Source organism: Musca domestica, unplaced genomic scaffold (genome assembly GCF_030504385.1).
Source record: "Musca domestica strain aabys unplaced genomic scaffold, Musca_domestica.polishedcontigs.V.1.1 2, whole genome shotgun sequence".
Classification (NCBI taxonomy): domain Eukaryota; kingdom Metazoa; phylum Arthropoda; class Insecta; order Diptera; family Muscidae; genus Musca; species Musca domestica.
The window spans coordinates 40,738,899-40,753,820 of record NW_026712249.1 but is presented as its reverse complement, the minus strand read 5'-3'; the positions used below and the strand labels follow the sequence as shown (position 1 = coordinate 40,753,820).

General features: G+C 35.8%; 1 protein-coding gene across 2 annotated transcripts; it reads left to right on the top strand.

The window, feature by feature from the left end:
* The first annotated feature begins 5,811 nt into the window (after window positions 1-5,811).
* LOC105262170 (uncharacterized) lies at window positions 5,812-14,922 on the top strand. Of its 2 annotated transcripts, none has more exons than XM_059121514.1 (2): window positions 5,812-6,208; window positions 14,242-14,922. In XM_059121514.1, exons 1-2 carry the CDS (start codon window positions 6,059-6,061, stop codon window positions 14,788-14,790), a joined length of 699 nt encoding a protein of 232 aa, XP_058977497.1. In that variant the 5' UTR covers window positions 5,812-6,058; the 3' UTR covers window positions 14,791-14,922. The 2 variants fall into 2 exon arrangements, with proteins under 2 accessions (XP_058977497.1, XP_011294752.1); XM_011296450.3 differs by lacking the exon at window positions 5,812-6,208 and adding an exon at window positions 14,098-14,150.

Below are 14,922 nucleotides of genomic sequence, written 5' to 3'. Positions count from 1 at the left end.
CATGTTGCAAACAAATGCACAACGACATAACACCCTTTAATGTAAAGAGACATGCCTATGTTGCCAAATGTGGATCTGTGTACCAAAGCTCTGGGCAATGAGACTTAAGACTTTGGAACTTATATTTCAAAATATAAACCTACGGACCAAAACGAAGTCAAATTTAAACCTATGGACTCAGTGTATGGTTTCAATTGTGAACTCTAATGTATATCCCAAAAGGAGGCTCCTAGTCGGGAACAAATGCGGAACTATATACCAATATGCGGCGGTATGGACACAAAATCACACAAACAATTTGGATCCTAGGTGTAGGCAAATATGAAAACATACATGCCATGCCGTGAGTAAGGTCTATAACAATAGCTCATTGTTGTTAACCTCAGAACAAATTCTCATTTTATATCTGGTTATAAACCCATGACCACAACAAGGGCATTTAGCACGAAATAGGTATATATTTTAGTGTTCACAAAATAACTAATGGGTTGGTTACCCGATGGATGTCAAAGTCAATTATTAGTTGTTTTATTTATGTTTTGAATAATTGCTGCCAATAAATTTCTTTAAATTCTACCTTATAAATTCCATCCCCCCCTCCAATCAAATATCGAGTTTTTAATTATGTTGTTGTTTCAAAATAGTCAGGCTTAATTATGTCGAATTATTATTATTTTTTCTTCATAAGAAAAATAAATAAACACTTCAACAATTTATATCAAATGGCACACTGCCTTTGAGGTGAGCCATGAAAAGAAATGACAGCTTTCCATTTGAGGCCACAGCAAACGTAAATTAATCACAAGACATGGACAATGCTACATTCAGCAGAAATGTCAAAGAAATTTCTTCTTATTCTGGCCACAGAAGAAAACTTGTTTATGAAACACCAGAAGAAGAAGTCTCAAACGAACAGCAAATTTCCAAGTATTCTCTTTGGTGTAAAAAGAAAACTTCATCACCTCGGCAAATGTTTCGTTCGTATAATAAATTATAATGAAATAGTTATAAATTTCTTGGTCATATTTGCCTGTTCTTTTTTTAGCTTCTTTGTGGTATGAAAAAGAGCAAATGGATATTTTATGGATTTAAAGCTAGAAATGCGAATAGGTCGAAGTAAATATCGTACTGAGAATAGTATTTTTAATGTTACTAAAATTTTAACATTTGTGACAATTAGTTCGGCCAGTTCGAATTTTAGATAACCTTCACAGTGAGGGTATGAAAACGTTTGGAAATATGCAAACGTTCATATATCGTACTAAATTTTCAGACTTTGAAGTTCATTTGAAGGTTCAAAATCTTTCATTTTCTATTTTACCGAGGATGATATTAAAAGAACCATTGAGAATGGACCCAAATCTAATTTTTCTTTCCAAAACTATTTCAATGCCTCCATATTTAAACCCTTGAAACCAACTGTGATTTCAATTCATTACAAAATGTATTACTCCATTACATTATGTATTACTCCACCCATTACAGATTGTATTACTCTGTAGTATAAATATTGTACTCGCAGTGTCATCCATATCAAATTTCAGAATTTTGGGTCCATCCCTTCACCCAATACCAAATTTAGTAGCATTTAGTACTTTCCGAACAAATATAGTACGCATTTTAAAAATAATGAAAGAAAAAATGTCGGAAATAGCATCAAATTTTAGAATAAGATTAGATTGGTTCGAATTGGTCACCTTTGGCACGAATCATGGCCTTCAAACGGCCAATGAAACCATCACACGCTGTCCGAATGTTGCTCTGCGGTATTTCGGCCCATTCACGGTGAAGAGCTTGCTTGAGATGATCGACACTTTGGTATTTTTTAGTGCCAAACTTGCTATCCAAAATAATCCCGACACAATAGTCCAACAGATTGGTATCCGGAGGTTTTGGTGGCCATCGTGCGCTGAAAATGAAGCCAGGACCTCATTTTGTAACCATTCTTGGGTGGCGCGTACTGAGTGCGGTGGTGCTGAGTCCTGTTCGAATTTCCAAGGTCTGCGGCCAAAATATTTAGCTGCCCAAGGCTTTAATACACCCTGTTCTGATGCCACGGCCTATTTATACGAGCGGAGGGCGATAATCGGCTGTTATGGCGGCCCACACCATCACCATAGCCTGCGCTTGAGTTCTGGTGGCCAACCGAAGGTGCACGTTTTCAGCTGACCTCTTTGCCAAGTAAACACACTATTTTTGTTTGTTTACAAACTGCTGGACAACGCATGTTTTCTCATCGGAGAAAATCAAATTTGGCAGTTCACCATTTTCGGCCAAGCGAAGCAACTCCTTAGCTCTATTGAGTCTATTTTCTTTCTTTTGCGGTGTAAGTTCTTGCACTTTTTGGAATTTGAAAATAGCTTTACCCTGAGCTCATTTTTCAATATTTCCCGAATGGAATATTGAGATATGTTCAGCTCACGAGCCATTTTTCGGTCACTGCGACGCGAGTTTCGACCAAGTCGCTTCTTTATTTTCGAACCATTTCTGCTGATGTTGCTGTTTTCTTCCGTCCACTTCCTTGACGTGGGGCTACGCTACCAGTATCACGATAACAAGCGATGGTACGATACACAAAAGATTTATTCACATTTAAATGCTGGAGTGCTCTAACGATAGCCGCTTGTGGTTTTCAGCCAAATATAAAGAAATCATACTATCACGCTTGAATTCCATCACGAATAACTTTTTTTCTGAAAAATTCTTACCAAAATGCTTTTGTACGCTTGTTCACAATATAATGACCTGTCATTGGAATAATTTTAACATCTGTGGGACGAATGGCTTAGAAATGACAGCAGTCTGAAATTGGTTGCAGTTTTTTCATCTCACCCTCTATGATAAACCAGTTCCTTATCTCAACCACACCAACAGTGACATTTTATCAAATTTCAGCTCAATCCCTTAACTCAATACCAATATAGTGCTATTTAGTACTTTTCGTACAACTGAAGCACACATTTCCAAAACCAACTACATATCTCAATTCCAGATACCAAGAGAGGCCTTAATATCAAATTTGAGCATTCCAGCCCCATCCCTTCATCCTGTATCATATTTAGTACCATTCAGTAAATCTCGTACAAATATGGGACGAATTTCCCAACCACCCCCAAATCTCAAACTTTCAGGATTTCAGCTATATTCCTTCATCCAATACCACATTTAGTACCACTCAGTACTTTTCGTACAATTATAGTACACATTTCTGAAACCACATCCATTTGTCAAGGCTACACGGCGACCCTAATAAAAATAATTAGATTTCAAACACTATCTGTTCACCCAATACCAAATTGTTCCAAATATTATACATTTTAGTCCAAGTCTCGTTCCACTGATCCACTCAAAAATAGTGACCCTTGTACAAATTGCAAAAAAAATTAATTAAAACTAAATATATCTTGTTAAGAAGATGAGCTTCTTATTTTATGTAGGTAAACACCGTTCAAACTTTTATCCAATTTTTAATTAATTTTGCAGATTTCTTCCACGGATTTTAATATAGCAAATTGATTTCGATTTAACTGTAATGACGCACACATGCCATATATTAACCAATGCCGAAGATAATTGGAAATAAACTGCCATCGATTATGAACATAAATTGGCGGATAATTAAAGACACTAGCCAAGCTATTTTAACCCGCTAATATTCGAAACAGGGGTTTCGTATTGGTCTTGAATGGATGAGTGTATTGATATAATAATTAAGGTTTATTATGAAAAATTTGGCACGCACTAAAAAGTATTTAGAAGAAACTAGGTGGCACATAATTTTAATTTCGGTAGTCAATATAACTTAATGAATTCATTATTTTTAACTGCACAATTTCATTGACCTTTTGGATCGAATTTCCTGAACAAAATTATCTTAAAATAAAAACTGTTTACCTTATTCGAATTTAGCTCTAATAGCTCAATTTTAAGTACTTTTCGGGTGAGATGAAAAAACTGCAACCAACTTCAGGCTGCTGTCATTTCTAAGCCACTCGACCGAATTATTCCAGTGACAGCTCATTATATTGTTTACAAGCGTACATCAGAATTTTGGTGAGAATTTCCCAGAAAAAAGTTATTCGTGATGGAATTCAAGCGTGATAGTGTGATTTCTTTATATTTGGCTGGAAAACCACAATTGGCTATCGTTGGAGCACTCCAGCATTTAAATGTGAATAAATCTTTTGTGTCTCGTACCATCGCTCGTTACCGAGATACTGGTAGCGTAGCCCGACGTCAAGGAAGTGAACGGAAGAAAACAGCAACATCACCAGAAATGGGAAGAAGCGACTTGATCGAACCCCTATTCGCAGTTGCCGAAAAATGGCTCGTGAGCTGAACATATCGCAATGTTCCAATCGGCAAATATCGAAAAATGAGCCATTGAAATTCCAAAAAGTGCAAGAACTAACACCACAACTGAAAGAAAATAGACTCAAAAGAGGTAAAGAGTTGTTTCGCCTGGCCGAAAGTGGTGAACTGCTGAATTTGGTTTTCTCCGATGAGACAACATTCGTTGTCCAGCAGTTTGTAAACAAATAAAATTATCGTGTTTACTTGCCAAAGAGGTCAGCTGAAAGTGTACACCTTCGGTTGGCCACCAGAACTCAAGCGCCGGCCATGGTGATTGTGTGAGCCGTATTCGTATTAATAGACCGTGGCATCAAAATAAATGCCGAATATTATTGCGAAAATATTCTGGAGGGTGTATTAAAGCTTTGGGCAAGCAAACATTTTGGCCGCAGACCTTTGACATTCCAACAGGACTCAACACCATCGCGCTCAGCACGCGCCACCCAAGAATGGTTAAAAATGAGGCTCCTCGCTTCATTTCCAGCGCACAATGGCCACCAAAATCTCTGGATACCAATCCGTTGGACTATTGTGTCTGGAGTATTTTGAAAGCAAGGTTGACATAAAAAAAATACCAAAGTATCTATCATCTCAAGCAAGCGCTTCGCCGGGAATGGGCCAAAATACCGCAGAGCAACATTCGGGCAGCGTGTGACGGTTCGAAGGCCATAATTCGTGGCAAAGGTGACCAATTTGAACAAATCTAAATTTTTTTCTAAAATTTGATGCTATTTCCGACATTTTCTGCTTTTATTCAGTAAATATTTAAAATTATTGAGTTTGACTTAGTTGCAGTTTTTTTATCTCACCCTGTAAATCCAGATTTCTTCAAAATTTCGGCCAAAATGTGCCTCATCGATATAATGGTTTTGCACCATTGGTCTCTTTGGATGAATTTCGTTTCAGGACGATCTAGATATATCCGTTTATCTGTTTCTGTGGCTAATTTCCATATACATGTTTCAAACATTGTGGTCTTATATACTAGTTTCATCCAATTTCAAAGTTCAACTGCTCTAAATCTGCATTAAATTACGGCCATAGTTTGTGCGATTTACTTCAAACATATCCCCATTATAATCATGTGTTTACTACTGGTATAACTTGGAAATAATGCTAATGGTTGCAAGGTATCATATAATCGGCACGCCCGACTTATTGGTTTGCTTTTATAGATACATATTTTTCAATCCGCAACCCTAAGGTCTATGTTTAACCATGCTCCCTAGGCCTTTGCAGTTTTCATCGCCCAACTTTCCCACATAATTTTGATTAATGCTTCAAATTTAGTTTCTAGATTTATCTGCAAACTCTGCCTGCTTAGTGGTTGTGTGTGACTATATTCTTTCAAGTTATTATATATATTTTTCTTTTCTCAAAAAAACGAAAAATGTCACAGGTTGAAAATCTATTTGTCATAAATTCCAATACCAATCAACTTCTGCGATGATGATTAATGGATTACTACAACATTTCCGTACTCTGCCATATACAAGCTCAAAATGACCTCAAATATTCAATTAACAAATCACAACATTGTCATAGTCAATTTTATCTTCTTTCGACACGCTTTTGTGCAGGGCAAATTTGATGCTCAGTACTACAGTGTTTGCAAATAATTTATGATGTCTCCGGACGTGTTAAAATATGAATGAATGAATGAAACTCTTTGATGATGAACGCCTGAAAACATACAAATGGAAGAATGGATGTACAAACGAAAAAAACACTCCCTTCATTGTATGGCATGGATCAGATAAAATTTACAAAATGCTTACAAATCTCTGATGAATCCAAAACACGTGACAAAATCTCAAATCACAAAATGACGACAATAAATGGTCAATCCGTAACGGTAGGTCAAACAAAAGATTTATAATTTTGTTGAGGTTTTTCAATAATAAAACAAGGAAAAAAAGCAAATAAGTTCGGTCGAACCGAACTTTTAATACCCTCCACCATTTGGAAGGAAGTTGAAAATTTTTCAAAACAAAAATTCCGAAAACTACCACTTAAATGAAAACAGTCCCGGCGAATAATGTCGCAAAAATCATGAACATTTCGAGTACCGGGAGGTCATATGGAGGCTATACGAAGACTTCGATCTGCATACGAATTTTTTTCCATAGGTTGCAGTACCTATTAAGATCTTCCAATATGAAATTTTAAACGATTCCGGTATATAATGTTGCTGAAATCGTCAAAATACAGCATATCGGGAGGTACCGTTATATGGGGACTATACGAAAACGTGGACCTGCATACAATTTTTTTTGTCGTAGGCTGTAGTACCCCTTACGAACTTTAAAAATGAAATTTGATATAATTCTGGTACATAATGTCGCTAAAATCTTGAAAATAACGAATATCTGGAGGTACCGTTACATGGGGGGCTATACGAAAACGTGGACCGACATGGCCCTTTTACGAAATTAACCTGGCTACTGGCAAACTATGCTAAATTTTAGCCTTCTATCCCAGTTCGTTCGAAAGATAGCGTGATTACAACATATAGGGTGAAATGAAAAAACTGCAACCAACTTCAGACTGCTGTTATTTCTAAGCCACTAGTCCGCCAGCTGTTAAAATTATTCCAGTGACAGTTCATTATATTGTTTACAAGCGTACAAAAGCATTTTGGTGAGAGTTTTCCAAAAAAAAAAGTTATTCGTGATGGAATTCAAGCGTGATAGTGTGATGTCTTTAAATTTGGCTGGAAAACCACAAGTGGCTATCGTTAGAGGACTCCAACATTTAGATGTGAATAAATATTTTGTGCCTCGTACAATCGCTCGTTACCGTGATACTGGCGGAAGTGGACGGAAAAAACAAGATCAGCAGAAATGGTTTGAAAAGTAAGGAAGCGACTTGATCGAAACCCGCGCTGCAGTGCCCGAAAAATGGCTCGTGGGCTGAACATATCGCAATATTCCATTCGGCAAAAATTTAAAAACTAGCTCGGGGTAAAGCCATTGAATGCCAAAAAGTGCTAGAACTTATACCGCAACAGAAAGAAAATAGACTCAAAAGACCTAAAGAGTTGCTTCGCTTGGCCGAAAATGGTGAACTGCCGAATTTAGTTTTCTCCGCTCAGATGAGAAAACATTCGTTGTCCAGCAGTTTGTAAACAAACAAAATGATCTTGTTTACTTGCCGATGAGGTCAGCTGAAAATGTGCACATTTGGTTGGCCACAAGAACTCAAGCGCCGGCCATGGTGACAATGTGGGCCGCCATAACAGCCGATGGTCCCTTTTCACTCGTATTAATCGACCGTTGCATCAGAATAAGTGCCGAATATTATCGCGAAAATATTCTGGAGGGTGTATTGAAGCCTTGGGCACGTCTGGGCAGCGTCTAACGGTTTCATTGGTCCTTTGAAGGCCATAATTCGTTCCAAAGTGGCCAATTCGAACAAATTTCAACTTATTTTAAAATTTGATGCTATTTCCGACATTTATTGCTTTCATTTAATAAAATTTGAAAAAAATGTAAAAATTATGGCATTTGACTTTGTTGCAGTTTTTTATCTCACCCTGAATAGACGTACAACTCTAGATCGTCTTAGAATTTTACGCTGATCCAGATTATATATACTTTGTAGGGTCTATTATGAATATTTCGTAGAGTTACAAACGGAATGACAAAGCTAATATACCCTCTGTAGAATGATGGAGGGTATAAAAAGAAATAATACCCAACACATTGACAAACTATTTATAATGCTGTCATTGCTTCTCGCAGAACTAACTGCCACGGAACTACTGACCCACCATAAGCCAGAGCCACCTTTGTTGTTGCTTGAACTTGATACAAACGATGCTACTGATGGTATTGATACTTCCGTTGATGAAGATGGCTATGACGATGCTAACGAAGATAACAACGATTACGACGGACAAGATGACGATGACGACGACGATGATGATGATGGTTATTTGGGATGGAAATGCACATTTAAGTGTAAAGGTTACTCTTCTGATGCCAATGGTCGAGTTATTATTCATGCTGTGTGTGTGTGTGTGTGTTTTGGGACCATTGTTGTTATGATTCTGTGTTGTTGTTGCTGTGGTATTGTAGCATGTTGCGGTTGGTGGCTGGGCATTTTTACATAAAAGACCTCTCTAACATTGTTAATATTTAAAGCAAAATAATGATTAATGGTCTAAATAAATGATTTTATCATTAATGACTACATATGTATGTATATATATATAGGTATGAACGAATACGAATGTTGTGTGTAGGAACAAAAAACGAAACATGTTCGAAATATGTGTTAACGTTGTAAATAAAACGAAAAAGGGGGGATTTTGGAGATGAATTATAAATTTGAGTTAACGATTGGACATTAATTTTTAATTGTTGGGTATTTGTATGTCAAGCTTTACACGTTTAAATCGATCTCTACCAAAAATAAGACATTTAGGCCATTCTTGCACAAACGTTTGGACATAAACTAATAACTTGTTTAGTTTTAGATGTTTTTGAGGGTAAATTTCCACAACAATTTGAAAAGTAATTTATAATATCAGGGGGGAAGAATCAATTTTTCAACTGACATCTAAATATGAATAAAATTAAGCTAGAATCTTGGAAAATTTCATGTTAATTAATGATGGCTTGTAAAGGGCGAAAAACTTAAAGGCAGTAATAACTGTGATTTTATATTCTACATCAATAATCTTGAAATGTGCCATGTAGTTTGATGTTACTGTAGTCCACGAGACATGATGAAGGTTTGTTTGGAAATGTGTAAATAAATAATAATAAAATAAAATAAGAAAATAATAATAAAAAATAATCGCAGGTCTGGTCATATATAACAAGGCCTTCTGGCCGTCTAGGAGAAAACCGTCTAGGAGAAAAAAAAATACCTTCAGATTCTTGGAGTCGATCTTCAAGTCTTCTATTAGTAAACCTTATGGTCTCCTATGAGAAGACCTTCTGGTCTTCCAGGAGAAGACATTCATGTTTTCTAGGAGAACACCTTCAGGTCTTCTAGGAGTAGACTTTCCGGTCTTCTATGAGAAGACCTTCTGGTTTTCTATCATTTAAATGAAAAAACATGTTTGGAAATTTATTAACACTAACTAATTGATATTCCCTTTATAAACCTTCGAAATAATCATTGTAGACCCCACAAAGTATATAAATTCGGTATGATACAGGTTGGCAGAATTTACTCAAATGTGATCTAGGTTCGTAGAGCTTGTTGTATTAATAATAAACATATAGGTCAATGATTTTTTATAACCACGATATAACGGTATCACCCGAATTTGAGTCTTTTTGGTGGTTTAGTCAGATTTATTTTACAGAATTTGTTGTTAATCGGCAGTTTGTGTTCCTAGTCGACGGAAAACAAATTTTGTAAGAACTCTCCAAATAGGTTCGAATTGTGGTGTACTTCATACAACGGTAACCGATATTTGGTGTTTAGATAATTTTAAACACATTTTGAATGGAATTTTCTCGAGGTTGGCATGGGCCATGGGCCCACCCTCTCTGGCAGATAATAGGCTATACAGGTCCACGTTTTCGTAAAGCTATCAGTTGCTACGGTACGTGAAGAAGTCGGCCATAAAAGGAAGTAGAAGTACTTTGGTACTATAGGGTCTTAGAGAATGAAAATTTCACACACCAACAATTTTTTATGGGTTCACGTTTTGGCATCTATATCTATAAAAGAGGGAAACGTTTGTAATTTATATACTCGAAAACCGCTGCACAGATTTTCCTGAAAAATTCCATGTATACTACAACATCGTCTGAAAGTAACGTATGATATATAATTTTTTGAAATTCCACTTGAAACTGGAGATATAGCAGCAGAATCGGAGGTACCTCCCAAAAATTTAGATTTTATATTTACATATCTATTGATCGCTAACAGATACTGTTTCCGAATTTGGAATGCGTAACGGAATTTGAAACAAAAATAAATTTGCCAAATTATATTGAAATCGGTTCAGATTTGAATATAGCTCCCATACACCGATTTCGTTTATTTGATGCACCAAACACGATATGTTTGTTCGATTCCCTTGAAATTTGGAATGTGTGATGGGATTTGATCAGAAAATAAATTTGTCAAATTATATAGAAATCGGTCCAGATTTGGATATAGTTCCCGTATATATTTTTGACCGATTATACATATTTGATGCACAAAACGCGATACGTATGTCCGATTTCAATGAAATTTGGCATGAGTAACTAAATTTGGTACAAATATAAATTTGTTAAATTGTATTTAAATCGGTTCATATTTGGATATAGCTCCTATATATATTTTCGGCCGATTTTACATATTTAATGTACCCAACGCGATATTCAAATGAAATTCGATTTCAATGAAATTCGGACAGACAGACGAAATTTGGTACCAAAAAAAATTGGGAAGTTATATTGAAATCGGTTAAGGTTTTAATATAGCTCTCATTTACATTTTCTGCCGATTTCATATATTTGATGCACCAAACACGGTAAATTTTGTCAAATTATATTTAAATATGTTCAGATTGGGATATGTTTTAATTGAGAAGCATTGACCAACAACGCCTTTGCAATGGTATTAGTCTAACAATAAAAAAAAACTACACAACAATATAATTGAGGGTACGATTATCACGGGGAAGTATGTTGCTACCTCGAATTCACTAATTGCGTGAGTATATACTATCTTCGCGCACCAGCTGTCCAGACAGGGAGAATGCTGTCTTAAAACATTATTTCAATGAAGGACTTTTTTATAAAAAAATCGTATCCAAAGATACTAAACGAAATTAAAAAAAATCTTGGAAAGTTTATTTCTTAATTTATACATTTTAGGTTCTGAAATTTATCCATTGCGGGATTTTTTGCATAATATAATAGTTATAATACTTTATTCAATTTAAATATTATTTCCAAGTTCAGGGATGGGAAACTAGACGTGTAATTGTTTAGGTGGTGTTATATGTATACGGGCCCAAATTGTTCAATTATGTCCCTAATCTTAGTTTGATACAAACGTGAGATGCAGGAAATGTTGGAAAGAGTATAAGTATAAATTGGACTAAGTGGATGGACCGTTTGAGGCCTAGTCGCGGTCAATGTTTACACGACTCAATTTTATGTGTTTTTTTCTTTGTAAAAAAAAACTTTTCTATAGCTATAAAAATCGATTCTATCTACCAAATTTCTTTAAACAGATTCTAAGCATAACCACCTTTTCCTTCAAAAGCCTCCAAGTCCCAGCTATCGATTACAACCTTGTACACTCGCTCTTAAATAATTTCGGACGTAATTGGATCAATAATTTGAAAATAATATTTTAGAATGTTAATTTTCGTTCACATTCTATTTCGTATCGTCATAAGGAAACATATCCTTAGTTACTCTAGATGATGGTATTAATTTTTCCTCAAGGAGTGTCAGAAAATTAAAAAATTAGTAAATTAAAAAAAAATTGTGTGAAATACCGAAATGTATGAGGGAATGTTCAGTTTTAGCATGCTTAAAAAGAAAATGACAAAAAAGAATTGCAAGCCATAATTTGTTTCTTTTTATTGATTTGAACAATGTTTTATTAAATCATGACTCAAAATTTCGATTTGACCAGCAGATATTATTTGCAATTCCTAGAAATGCTGCTAGAGTACTTTAATTAATGTTTTTCAGTATCATTATTTCCCATACTTTAAGCATTTGGTCATAAATTATTAGGCGCCTAGATATGCTTATCAAAACGCCTATCAATTTATGTAACGAATGGTTAAGTATCCTTGACTCAATTTAAAAAAACGGTAACTGTTTTCTTGTTTAAATTTAGGCTATATTTACGATACTCTAGACAAAAGTAATTTGTTTCAAAACACAAAATCAACAAACTTGACATTGAAATTGAAGATATGCTACACTATGGAATTTTTTTTTATCTCAAAATCTTTATTTTCAATGTTTTTGCTACAAAGGTAGACTAAGTGTCTCTACAGAAAATCATTACTTTGTTTCGGAAGGAAATTAGGGTGGATTCAATAATAGCTAATAAAATAAAATAAAAATAAAAAAAAAATAAAAAATTGTATTAAAAATTAAAAAAAAAAAAAAATGATATAAAATACAAAAACTGCAACCAACTTCATACTGCTGTCATCTCTAAGCCACTCGTCCAACAGCTGTTAAAATTATCCCAGTGACAGCTTATTATATTGTTAACAAGCGTACAAAATCATTTTAGTGAGAATTTTCCAGAAAAAAAGTTATTCGGAATGGAATTCAAGCGGGATAGTGTGATTTCTTTATATTTGGCTGGAAAACCACAAGTGGCTATCGTTGGAGCACTCCAGCATTTATATGTGGACGGAAGAAAACTGTAACATCAGCAAAAATGGTTGGAAAAGTAAAGAAGGGACTTGATCGAAACCCGCATCGCAATGGCCGAAAAATGGTTCGTGAGCTGAACATATCGCAATATTCCATTCGGCAATTAATAAAAGATGAGCTCGGGGTAAAGCTATTGAAATTCCAAAAAGTGCAAGAACTTACACCGCAAAAGAAGGAAATAGATTCAAAAGAGCTAAAGAGTTGCTTCGCTTGGCCGATAGTGGTGAACTGCCGAATTTTGTTTTTTTTTTGTAAACAAACAAAATTATTGTGTTTACTAGCCAAAGAGGTCCGCTAAGCGTCGGCCATGGCGATGGCGTGCGCCGCCATAACAGCCGATGGTCGCACTTCGCTCGTATTAATCGACCATGCCATAAATGCCGAATTTTATCGTAAAAATATTCTGGAGAGTGTATTAAGGCCTTGGGCACGCAAAATTTTAACCGCAGACCTTGGACATTCCAACAGGACTCAGCACGCTCCACCTAAGAATGGTTACAAAATGAGGTTTCTCGCCTCATTTCCAGCGCACAATGGCCACCAAAATCTCCGGATACCAGTTCGTCGGACTATTGTGTCTGGAGTATTGTGGAAAGCAAGGTTGGCACTAAAAAATACAAAAGTGTCGATCACCTCAAGCAAGCACTTCGCCGGGAAATGGCCAAAATACAGCAGAGCAACATTCGGGCAGCGTGTGACGGTTTCATTGGCCGTTTGAAGGCCATAATTTGTGCCAAAGATGACCAATTCGGACAAATCTAAACTTATTCTAAAATTTGACGCTATTTCCGAAATTTTTTACTTTCATTCAACAAAATTTAATTATGTAATAACCAAATTGTTTTAATATATTTTATTTTTAATATTATTAGTAACATTTTTTTTATTATAATTATAATATTATTATTTTATTATTATAACTATTATTTTTATTCATATTAATTATTAGTACTCTACTAAAAACCACCCTAATGCGAATTAGAGCTCATAAACCCCCTTTTGAATTCTGAGAAATTATCGATCATCTTTGGTTAATCTTCATACGTGACTTGGCAGTTTTTGGCAATTGGTTTTTGTGGTGTAATTCACAGATTGGGCATTTTTCGATGGGCTTTCGTGGTGGCTTCAAACGCATAACAAACTCTCTTGAGCATTTCATATTATGTGGGTTACTTAGTTTTGAATTTTTGCTTTGTTTTGTTGTTGTTTTTTATTTGAACTTCATAACGACAACAAGAGGAGTTTCAATGTCAGTCCAATTAAAACTCACATAGCTCAGTTAGACGCATCGAACATTAACATCTATTCGAGGAAGAATATCGTAAAAAAATGTTGGGTATAAAAGCCGTTGGCATTTAACGAAACTATAACAATTCAATTTCATCTTTTGCTGCATAAGGTGCAATTAAGAAAACAATAACAAAAATGGTGTGTATTCAAAAATCATCGCAAAATGCAAATCATCGATTTTCAATATTTCACAACATGGATAACCGGAATATTTCATTAAATTTTACAGAAATTCACTTTGGCTTTGGTCTGTGCCATTTTGGGTGTTGCCGCTGCTGATGTATCTCATCTGAGTGGCGCCTATGATTATCCCAAGCAGGATTCCGGCTACAGCTACAGTGGTCCAGCTCAACAAGGTGGATATCACTATGATGCTCCCGTAGCACCGCAACAAACCTACTTGCCTCCTGCTCAACCCCAGCAAACCTACTTGCCACCTGCCCAACCTCAACAAACCTACTTGCCTCCTGCCCAACCTCAACAGACCTACTTGCCCCCAGCTCAGCCTCAACAAACCTACTTGCCTCCTGCTGAGCCTCAACAAACCTACTTGCCCCCCGCTCAACCTCAACAGACCTACTTGCCTCCTGCTCAACCTCAACAGACCTACTTGCCTCCTGCTCAACCTCAACAGACCTATTTGCCCCCTGCTCAACCTCAACAAACCTACTTGCCCCCTGCTCAGCCTCAACAAACCTACTTGCCCCCTAGCGGAAGCCTTGGTCAGGATGGCTATCACTATCGCGTTGTCAAACGTTATCGTTTCAGATCTCATTAAAATTATGAATTAATGGAGTGTTTTTGACAAACTTGATTGTGATCTACTAACTTCGATTGTGAATTTCGAAATTGTTTTCTATTAAATTGTTGATTTTGTTTTTTAGTTCCGATATTTTTTGTACGAAATAAA